Source organism: Sapajus apella, unplaced genomic scaffold (assembly GCF_009761245.1).
Source record: "Sapajus apella isolate SASKATOON/1434 unplaced genomic scaffold, GSC_monkey_1.0 scaffold38, whole genome shotgun sequence".
Lineage (NCBI taxonomy): Eukaryota > Metazoa > Chordata > Mammalia > Primates > Cebidae > Sapajus > Sapajus apella.
In genome coordinates this window covers 5917285-5929359 of record NW_022436978.1, presented here as the reverse complement: position 1 = coordinate 5929359, position 12075 = coordinate 5917285, and the positions used below count along the sequence as shown (strand labels likewise).

The following is a 12075-nucleotide window of genomic DNA, read 5'->3' as shown; positions in this document are numbered from 1 at the left end:
TTTGAAAGTTTTAGAGGAAGTGTGTGAGGGCTTTAAAAAGATCCTGTTTAAAACACAGTGACTTGGGCAATAGGGAATACTAATCTAAGCAATTAGGCAGACTGCATTAACAGTATTCCATTCCAGAGGAAATTTAACAAGGCCTGAAGAAAGGTATTAGAAATGAGAGTGAAGAGGTGATGATTTTCAGAAAAATTAAAGTGTTCAAATCTGGAAGAGTTGGCAACTGATTAGATATGTGGATCAAGGCGGAGAATGATCAGAGGTCAAAACTATTAAAAGCTGATATACCCTTCCTGGATTTGAAAGTCATGATACCACGAATGTTGTCAACTCATTAATCACATTTGTATTGCATTCCTTGAAAATCTTCCCCAGAATTATTAAAATGAAGCTATTTTGTTTGATTACTGTTGCATTTAACAGGTTTTCCTTAATAAATCATAGAAAAATATTGTCTTGCCATTTTATATTTTACACTCGTAAGTTTCTGAGCTATTTCTTTTTTTCCCTGTAGGTTAATGGCACAGATGCAGATTACGAATATGAAGAAATCACACTTGAAAGGGTAAAACTATTATCTTAATCTGTTGTTTTAAAGAACTTTGCATATTGCAAATTGCATATACTGCTTTTTCATATAGAATCCAAGGGAGATCTTTCAAAAACGGAACTATATAATATTTTCTAAGTTCCCAGTTCATAAAATTGGCCAAGACATTTTCAAAACATGTTCCTTTGCTTTAGTAGCCTTATTTTATTTTTTTAAGTAAACTTTTTATTTTAAAATAGTTTAGATTTACAAAGAAGTTGTAAAGATTGTCCCAAGAGTTTCCATTTACCCTGGACTCAGCCCCCTCTATTGTAACATCTTACATTCCTAAAGTATGTTTGTTTCAACTAATAAGCCTATATTCATACATTATTATTAACTGAAGTCTCTGTTTCCTCACATTTTATGTTATTCTCTTCCAGAGGCCCATCCAGGACACCACATTACGTTTAGTTATCCTGTCACCTTAGACCCCTCTAGATTGTAATAGTTTCTCAGATTTTTCTTGTTTTTTTAATTTTGTTTTTATTGTTTATATGTACATGATAATGAAATATTGTTCATATTAACTAAGGAGTATACTAGTAAACATGGTCATTGTGTCAGTTTTCTTTTCTAGCAAAATAACATAGTTCCAACAGACAAAACTGTATTAGAAACTTATTATCGTGTACTCCCCCAATCAGAAAATGACTTAAGCATGCAATGTGTAAATTTTCTTAAGATATGTTTTCTCCTTAATATCTGCATTCAGGCCAGGTATGCTGGCTCATGCCTGTAATCCCAGCACTTTGGGAGGCCAAGGTGGGTGGATCACTTGAGGCCAGGAGTTCAAGACCATCCTGGCCAACATGGCTAAACCCCATCTCTACTAAAAAACAAAAATTAGCCTGGTGTGGTGGGGCATACCTGTAATCCCAGCTACATGAGTTAGGAGAATCACTTGAACTCAGGAGGTGGAGGCTGCAGTGAGCCAAGATTGCGTCACTGCACTCCAGCCTGGGCGACAGAGTGAGGCTTCATCTCAAAAAAAAAAAAAAAGAATATTTGCATTCAGTTTTTATTGTATGTTATAAAAGTAATGCCACCTTATCTAGCTAGCATTTTATGGAAACTTAGTGTTCCACACAAGCAGATTTCTTAAGTAAGTACATGTCTGTATATTCAAGGCTAAAATCCCAGATAATTAGATTTGTGTTGGAATCCAAGAAAAATAAATCTGAAAGAATCTTTTACATGTGTATCTTTATTGTCTTTTACTTAAATTCGGATCATCTGCTCAAGTTAGGTGGCTACTGGAGTAACATTCAAGTAAGCACAGTATTAATGTACTGTACATATTTTAATGTAGTAGTTTGAGATGTCTTCTTTTTATTTTATTCATTTTTTTATCCTTTCCCAGGGCCTTTTAAATTCCTTTTGTTTAGTCAGAACTATACGTTGTATTCTTCACTGGTTGAAGAACTTGAGTACCTAAGTAACTTGGTAACCTCCCGTCATCCACTGATACTGTTGTTAAGATTCAGGTAATTCATGAAGTTAGATTGAAAAACATTTTTTAATTAAGATAGAATTTTAAGACAAATGGTGGTAGAGTGAGTGATTACACTATTTAATACTAACAGTTAAATAATAGGTCCAGATACATTTGCTTACCTGAAATCCAGTTGAGTTGCCTGAAATCCAGTTAGAACATTCTTGCAGATATAAACATTTTTTAATCCCATTGCTTAAATCAATTATTTTTGAAGACTTTTTGTGGCAGTTGAAACCTTTCTGTGACGCAGAAATCCAGTTTCTCCATTTCATAAAACAAGAAAAAGTAGAGCTGCTTTGGCAAGATTTACTTTGCTATCAAGAAAATTCACCAATGTTAAGTTCTCCGGTTGGACTTTCAGTATTAAAAAATACCTTTTGCTAATCAGGTGTATTGGTTAAACATATCAAGGATTGAGGCAGCTATCACATAGCGTCTACAATTTGGTCATTTAAAAATAAGCTGATGGCAAGTTAGCAGAAGAAAAACACCACCACCTCCCCCTTTTTTAAAAGCTAAAATAATATATTGATTTTACCTGTTCAGAAATAACAGAGGAGAATCTCTTTAGCATTTGTCTTTTAATAGAGATGTGCCCTACCAAGCATGGCTGAGGTGCAGTCTAAAAGAAACAGACTTATAGTGACATCTCTGCAGATGGGCGACTAATCCAAGGACAAGCTGCACATACTTTTAAAGAAAGAACTGTGCAGTAGACTTCAAAAGTCCTTGGTATGTTTTCTTGAACCTCACCTGCTTGGCAGGTAATGCCTCCGAAGGACTTTCCTTTAGAACATGTCCATTTAGTATAGAATCTTTATATTACACATATACCTTTACTTGTTGTGTTCCTTACATTATTACAGTCTGCATCCTTTAATGACAGGAAACTGTCAACAAAGATAAATCATACTCATGTCAATTTATTTTCTTCTATCCTCAGGGAAATTCAGGGCTTGGTTTTAGCATTGCAGGAGGTACGGACAACCCACACATTGGAGATGACTCAAGTATTTTCATTACCAAAATTATCACAGGGGGAGCAGCTGCCCAAGATGGAAGACTGCGGTATGCTTTGCACTTTGTATTATGATGCTGAATCTACTTTGTGTATTTTTCTTGAAGCAGACTGGACAAGGGATAAATAGAAATAACAAACACTATCTTAGTAGTTAACATAGGGTAGATGCTTTAACAACATGCAAATCAGTGAATGAGATAATTATGTCTAAGCATTGTTTTCCTGTTTTCATTTAGGAGTCCGGTTTTTTTTATCTTAGATATTATAACATTTTGAATAATAAATTTGATTGATGGTTGAAATGTTTGTGAGCATATTTATAGAAATCATGAGTTTCCCTTTGTATCTTCAAATACACTCACAAAATATTTCCCGTTTCCTCTCTGGTTGGGAAGCACGTATGTAAACTTATTTAAGAAATGGGGGATAGAAGATCACACATCCATGTTGTATCCCACACCACAAAGAGTAAAGTATATGCAAACTTTAAATAGTATATTTTCTTAATTGAATAGTTGAAAATAACATTTGTCTCTGTTTAAATTTAGCGTTCCATTTTGGAAGATATATTTTGCAAACTTTGGTTTCTTGGTGGGGGGGGTCATAAATTATGGCATTTTTCCTATTTCCTTGTTTGTTAAAATAGCGTGAAGTTTTAGGACAAAAGAGTTTATATAGTCGGTTAAAAACAGCATCTTATTTTAAGGCTGTTGGTACATTAGGCAGTTTTTCAGTTTCTAAGCTTCTCACTGGATATGACAGGTGGTATATTAATGAAATAAAATAGATATTAAAATTAATCATTTGACCATTCATGTAAATGTAGACATTTACTTCCTGATTCTGTTAATTAGATATAGAAATTTGTCAGGACCAGTTTTAATATTTTAATTATGTTTTGTTTACCCTTTCTATCCAATTTGAGATGACCGTCTTTTTTTCCAGATGAAATACCATATAATCACAGAGACCAGAACTAGGGAAAAGGCTAAGACTAGGAACAAACCAAACTTTTAAAAAACATAATACCATGGCAAATTATAAGTTCTTTACCTAAGAAACCTTTGAACTAAGTGACCTAATCTTCAACTTTATACAAATTTCAAAAAATAACTTTGTTCTTTCAAGTCTAGTATGTAGGTTGGAAATGGCACTCAAAAAATTATTTTTAGTTTATTTCAGCTTTCACACTGTCTCTGTGATCTTAAACTCATTACGCAGACTATTTGAGTATCAATTTTCTTATCTTTGAATCACAGCTCTGTCACTTATTATCTGGGTGGCCTTAGGAAATTTATTTAAATTCTTTGTGCTTCAGTTTCTCCATCAGTAAAATAGGGTTTAAAATATGTATTTAGCTTACAGGTGTCATGAGGGTTAAAACACCAAGAAAGTGCCTGGCATGTGGTTAGCACTAAATAAATGTTTGCTATTTTCATAAAGTGTATCTTAATGCCTACACAGAATAAGCATGCAATAAGCATAAACATGGTAGCTATAATTATTATTTAATAATTTTGTATAATCTGTTATTTGCACTATTTTTTTGTTGTTGTTGTTCCTTTTCCTGCCCCTTGGGAAATGTTTGTATTTGTTTTTGATATATTTTCTTCATTTATGTTTTTTGGAATTACTCCAGAATTATTTATAATTCTTGTTACCTTAAAAATAAAAGTAACAAAAAGTTGGTAAAGTAGAAAATTAATATTTAAAATTATCTTATATTTAATTTTATTTTTAATATTTAATTGTTTTCTCAGGGTCAACGACTGTATATTACGAGTAAACGAAGTAGATGTTCGTGATGTAACACATAGCAAAGCAGTTGAAGCATTGAAAGAAGCAGGGTCTATCGTACGCTTGTATGTAAAAAGACGGAAACCAGTATCAGAAAAAATAATGGAAATAAAGCTCATTAAAGGTCCTAAAGGTATGTGGTAAGTCAAACTAAGATAAATCTTTAAGTAAGAAATCTCTGAGTTAAATATACCTATGAACTTTATCTGTGACATACATTCCAAGGTTAACAATATTAGTAATATTCTACAGAACTTGAGAGGATTTTTAATTTCTCTGTTATCTCTACTGATTTTCATCTTAAATAGAATTTTAGAATATTTGTATTTCTACCAAGATTGCAGTATTTGAAAAGTTCCTTTGCCTTGGGTTTTTTTGTTTGTTTGTTTTTTGAGGCAGGGTTTTGCCCTGTCACCCTGGCTGGAGTGCAGTGGTGCAATCATGGCTTACTGCAGCCTCAATATCCCAAGCTCAATTAGTCCTCCCAAGGAGCATTGACTACATGCATGCACCACCACACTGAGCTGATATTTTTATTTTTTGTAGAGATAGAGTTCTCCCTGCATTGCCTAGGCTAGTCTCAAACTCTTTTGGCTCAAGCAATTCTCTCCCCTCAGCTCCCCAGATTGCTGATATTTCAAGTGTGAGCCACTGCACCTAGCCCAAAGTTCTTATGTTTATACGTATTTTTATACATTTTACTGCTGTGAGCATATATATAAATTTATGTTTTATACAATTTTTATATTCAGTATTTGCTTAGCATATTTTTAAGAGTTTTTAAAAGTAGGGAACAAAGTCTGTACTTGTTTTATAAGTAGATTTATTCCGGTTTGTATTAAATATTACTATATTGAAGACCTTGCATTAAAAGAGTGAAATATTTGTGTTCTTGAACACTTTGAAGTTTAGTATTGATATTAACTTGTGATAATTAATCTACAAAGTACTTTAAATGCAGATACACGGGCTATGTTAAGAAGTGTTTATAATATGTATTATGAGCAGTTACATCTGTAATAAAGGACTATTAAGATGAGATTTCTGAATTTTGAAAACATTGATGGATTGAGGATAATTGGAAATATTAGTTTCAATATGTGGCTTCATGGAAGAGGGAAGATTTCATGAACAAGGAATGGAGAGCTGAGAAATTATCTGATATTGAAGCTATGGGATTTAAGAATTACAGAAAGTCCTCACTTAAAATTGTTAATTCATAGAATGTTGAAAAAGGAACAAAAGTATTCACATTTTTTAAAGCCTGTTGGTTCTGCCCACCACCGCTTATTTTTTTTTAATTATTTTATTCTTGTGAAAATATTAAAAGTGTAGCTAAGAAACATAATTATGATGGAAACAAAAGTAAAACATAATTTTGCAATGTCACTTTGGAATAACAAGTGCATTTGCAAAAAGATATTAAGAAGGAGCCCGAGGGATAAAAGGAATCTATTTGTAACTATAGGAGCAGCCATATTTATAAATGTTCCTTGATTCTAGAACATATACTAGCAGATAGCTAAATAGATCCTTTTCTATTTCAAAAAATAATAGTGTGGTGGAACTATTACCTTCTAGTTTTCAACCATTTCTTTCTGAGCTTAAGTTCATATTTATGGGTAAGAATCTAAAACTAGTGTTTTCCAAACAGGTCTTGGGTTCAGCATTGCTGGAGGTGTTGGAAATCAGCATATTCCTGGGGATAATAGCATCTATGTAACCAAAATAATTGAAGGAGGTGCAGCGCATAAGGATGGCAAACTTCAGATTGGAGATAAACTTCTAGCAGTAAGTATAAGAAACGTGTTGTCTTTTAAATCATTTTGTTGTCTGTGTTTTTCTAATAGATATTGGAATTTCCACATACCAAAAAGGTCTAAATGATGTTTAAATTAGTACATACTAGCCTTGCTGTATCAAATCCTAAAAGTGATTCTTGGTAATATCTTTATTTGTCATTTCTGTTTTCTCTGCCGCTCCTCCTCCTTTTTCCTTTTATTCCTTTGTTGTTCTTGAAGGGTCGAGGGCTTATATGCACCGAAGTGTTTCATTATTATCCTTAGGTTTATAAAACAACATCATCATTTGTTTATGCATGACCCTTTTTTGTGTTACTTCAATTAATAATATAATGAATTACCCAGTGCAAGAATTAGAACATCAACCATTTTGTGTTTCTTATTCCTTTGCTTCTTTTTTTTTGAGAGAAAAAGTTTTTTTCTTGTTGCCTAGGTTGGAGTGCAATGGCACCATCTTGGCTCACCGCAGTCTGTGCCTCCCGGTTTCAAGCGATTCTCCCAAGTAGCTGGGATTACAGGCATGCGCCACCACGCCTGGCAAATTTTGTATTTTTTGTAGAGACAGGGTTTCTCCATGTTGGTCAAATTGGTCTCAAACTCCCAACCTCAGGTGATGCAACCAACTTGGCCTCCCAAAGCGTCCTTTGCTTCTTAAAAATTATTAAATCAGGCCATGTATGGTGGCTCACACCTGTCTATAATCTTAGCACTGGGAGGCAGAGGTAGGCAGATTGCTTGAGCCCAGGAGTTTAAGACCAACCTGCACAGCACTGCAAAACCCTGTCTCTACAAAAAATACAGAAATTAGCCAGGCGTGGTGGTATACACCTGTAGTCTCAGCTTCTTGGGATGCTAAGGTGGGAAGATCACCTGAGCCCAAGAGGTCAAGGTTACAGTGAGCTATGATTGTGCCACTGTACTCCAGCCTGGGTGACAGAGTGAGAGCCCATCTCAAAGGAAAAAAAACAAAACAAAAAATTTAATTACAAACATATGCCTAAATATTTTGTTTAGTATTAATTGTTTTGAAGCTTTTTCAAAATGCTATTGCACTATATCGAGACTTTCAGTATTTTTTTTCACTCAGTATTGTTTTACTGAGACCCATATCATTGCTTAATGATATATAGGTCTCAGTAAACACTAAAGTTCAATCATTTTATCTCTACATAATATTCCACTGTATGACTGTACTTCAATTTATTTGTCCGGTCTTCATCAATATATTAGTTTGTTTTCACACTGCTGCAAAGAATTACCCGAGACTGGGTAATTTATAAAGGAAAGAGTTTAATTGACTCACGGTTCTCCATGGCTGGTAAGGCCTCAGGAAGCTTAGAATCATGGAGGCGGTGGGGTTGGCAGTGGGGAGTGGGGAACAAACACGCCCTTCTTCACATTCCAGCAGGAGAGAGAGGTGCCAGCAAGGGAAATGGCAGATGCTTATCAAACCATCAGATCTTGTGAGAGTCACTCACTATCACAAGAATATCATGGGGGAGCCACCTCTATGATCCAATCACCTCCTGCAAGGTCCCATCCCTAACGTGGGTATTACAATTCAAGATGACATTTGGGTGGGGACACAGAGACAGACCATATCAATCAATAACTGTCTCAGTCCATGTTCCTTAGGAAAACGGAATCTGAAGAAAAGCTAATGTGCTAAGGTGTTATTGGGAGATGTGATCTCAAGAAAACTAGAGTTAGTAAAAATGAAAAGTGAAGCAGAGAATGAATGAGAGCCAACAGAAGGTAGAATGTTTCTGGCTATAATTTTATAAGGTAGCCTGTTGCTTGTCATGTAGAACAGTCTACCAGGCAGACACTGTGTAGAACACCATCCAGCCATCATAAACCTTAAATCCAGCCATCCAGAGAAAAAAAAGATGGGTTTATCTGCTGGCCCCTTTTATTCTCCTTTCTCTTGTATAACCCCTAGGGGTTATTTGTCTCAAGCTTTTGGATTGTATTACCTGACTCCCCTGGGCAGTTTCTAAGGAAGCCAACTTCTGTGATCCATGACACAGCACTTCACCCAAGCCCAAAAATGGTAGGCAGACCTAGAGTTACAGTGGTATAGACAGGTCAGACATAGGTTTGTGACTTGTTATGGCCCTCACTGTGTGGAGCACGTCATGGAAAACTGGGAAGGGCCATGCCCAGTCCCAGCTAGAAGTGGCTGAGAAAACTGGGAAGGGTAAGAGACAAGATGCAGGTAGCAGGAGTCAGGACACTCCACTGAGCAAGCAGCCAAGGCCTAGCAGAATCTGAAAAGACACATCAGCTGGGTCTGGCATAGTAGTAAGTTGGTTTTAAAAAAATCTAGGAAGTACTGGTTTTAAAAAATCTATTTTAAGTCACATTCTTTTTTTTGGGGGGGGGGGTATTATGAATAATTTTCCTAGGAATACCTGCTGTGTGTTCTGGTGAGCATGTACAAGAATTTCACTTGACTGTCTACCTAAGCATGGAATTTACTGGATCATTGATTATCCTACTAGTAGCATTCTTTGTTAAAAAAAAAAAAAAAACAAAAAAAAAACTGTCCTGTTGTTTTCCAGGCTGCTTGTAAAAATTTACAACAACAATATAGAAAAAATTCCTTAGTCCTGCATCTTGTTCAGTACTGTTTATTGTTGCAAGGAGATTGTTTTTTCTAGTTAATGATGAGGAAAAGGAAAGAGCAGAACTTGAACTACATTTCTCTAACTTATCCTTTCACAGCTGTAATCACCACTCTTGCCTCAAATTATAACCAGCACCATCTCACCGCCACTCACACACAAACACTGAGTTAAGACAGCCTTCTCTCTCCACTTGTTTTTTCTCACTTTCACTTTTTAATTTCCTGGCTACCTTGTTTTGCTTTATGGTTTCTCTAGAACTGGTTTTGGTGGTAGGAGACAGCAACTTGTCCTGATACCATTGTGGCAAAACTCATTCTCTCTTAAATCAACTTTAATTGAGACTTTTGTTCTTATAATTACACTGAAATCATTCAAGTCTTAGTCCTTGTCTTAATTGACTTATCTGGCTGGAATTTGACACATCTTCCTCCTCTTTCTAACGCTTTTTCATTTGCCTAACAGTTACCCTTTCTCTTGGTATTTCTCTTCTTAGTAGCCACTCTTCAGTCTTCTTTTCTGGTGTCTCCTCATATCCCTAACCTCTAAACATTGAAGTAATCCAGGACTCACTCCTTGTACATTTTCTCCTTTTTATTATTCATTACAAAGGTCACTGTTTTTCAACATGTAGGTCAAGACTGGTATGATCAAATAACTTTCCTCTAGTCTAAAACGTTGGGATCATCATCTTTCTTTCACATTCCACATTGAATCCCTCTGCAAATTGTGTCAGCTCTTGTATGTTATTTAGTGATATGTGAGAATGCACAAAGATTAATGGCTAAAAAGACATTACTCATGTATTTGTTTAGGATAGGGCTTGGCAGAAACAGCTTGTCTTTGCTTTTCTAGGCTGCAAAATCCACTGCTAGGTTGGCTCACACACATGGTGGGCAAGTTGGCACTCAGCTGGGAATTCAGCTGGGATTGTTAACCAGTTAAAGAGGCCACTTAATTCTCCAGTGGCCTCTTTGCATGGCTAGGTTGAATTTCATGCAGGATGGTGGCTAGGTACCAAAAGCGAATTTTCCAAGAAGACAAGCAACAATGCATTGCTTTTATCAATCCTCTCTTTCCCTCACAATTACTATACCTCATTGGCTAAAGCTAGTTATGTGGCCAAGCAAAATTCAGTTTAGGAAGAGATTTTTACAAGGATATGAATACCAGGATTCATGGCTTATTGTAGGCAACCAAAGAAACAGTATACAACAGCCATTTAGTATGTATTTCAAATTCATAATATATATATTGCACGGTAATATGGTAATAAATGCTTTACATGGTAATGTGGAACCATAAAAATGTCCATGCTGCTGAGACTCTGCAAAGCAATGTTAATAATCAATGGGGGGAAATTATTCTTTTGTGACCTTCACATTTTTGTGTGAAAAAAAATTAACAGCTGCTATTGTCAATTATAAAGGTACAAATAGGAAAATGAAAAATATATTAATGTTTTAGTACATGTTAATTTAAAACAGAAACATTAATGTTTTATTTCTTTGCAAAAAAAATGTATCAAAGAGAAGAGCAATCTAAACCTAAACTAAACAGAAGGGTAGAAATAAGATCAGAGCAGAAATTAATGAAATAGGTAATAGGAAAGTCATAGAGAAAATAGACAAAACTGGAAGTTGGTCCTTTGAAAAAAATGAACAAAATGACAAACCTTTAGCCAAGAAAAAAGAGAGAAGGCTCAAATCTCTGAAAGCAAGAATGAAAGAAGGAAAACAAGAGACTACTATGAGTAACTACGTGCTAATACCTTAGGTAACTTAGATGAAATGGACAGATTGCTAGAAGGACACAAACTACCACTTCTAATCAGTGTTATACTTGCGATTCTGTCCAGGGCAGTAAGAAAGGAAAAAGAAAAAAATTCAGATTAGAAATGAAGAAATAAAACTATATTTGCAAATGTCATCATATCGTATATAGAATATTCTAAGGAACCTGCTAAGAGAACTAATAAATTAGTTTAGTACTGGTTGCAGGATATATCACTACCTAAAAATCAGTTATATTTTATACAGAAGATAGATGAATGGCCAACAAATAATTGAAAAAAAATTTCAACTTGAGTATTAAAAAAGTAGAAATTTAAAATTAATTGATATATAAATTAAAACATGCATCATTTTACAGATTTTTTAAATTAATTGATAATGTTTAATGGCAAAGGTCTAAGTAGACGGGCACTCTCATATTCTGTGGTAGTGAGTATAAAAACCATTTACAAGAACAATTCAAATATCTATGCTCAATTGTGTTCTAATAGTTTTTCAGTTTAAATATGGGAATATTAACAGATATATGATAATATTTAATAAATTATGATATAGCCACACAATGCGGTACTGTGCAACCGTTTGTTACAATGTAGTAATTCTATTAATTTGTGTCCCAACATGGAACAGTTTCTAAGGTACCTTACATTCAAAATCCTAATGTAAGGACAAACATTTTAGTATGTTTTCATTTGTTTGGGGAAAAAAAAAAAGGTCTAAAACATATCTATACACATTCCTAAATGCCTAAAGAGAGAAAAATCAAGACTGGGAGAATAGGAGGGATGGAAGCTGGAATCAAAATGGGCCATTCTGTTAACGTACAACTTCACATGTCATGATAACCAACTTACTGATATCATAGACATCAAACATGGGTATTTTCTTTCCGCATACCTTTATTTTCCTTAAATCACACTCTTATGTTCCCTCTCTTTTTGTGAA

General features: G+C 34.7%; 1 protein-coding gene across 30 annotated transcripts in view; it reads left to right on the top strand.

Moving 5' to 3' along the window:
• The window catches only part of DLG1 (discs large MAGUK scaffold protein 1), a 291753-nt gene that overhangs the window by 186991 nt on the left and 92687 nt on the right, over nucleotides 1-12075 (top strand). For all 30 annotated transcript variants that reach the window (XM_032298165.1, XM_032298168.1, XM_032298162.1 and 27 more), the window contains 4 exons: nucleotides 518-568; nucleotides 3034-3158; nucleotides 4872-5041; nucleotides 6563-6699. In XM_032298165.1, the coding sequence (XP_032154056.1) occupies nucleotides 518-568; nucleotides 3034-3158; nucleotides 4872-5041; nucleotides 6563-6699 (483 nt within the window). The remainder of the gene's footprint in view (nucleotides 1-517; nucleotides 569-3033; nucleotides 3159-4871; nucleotides 5042-6562; nucleotides 6700-12075) is intronic.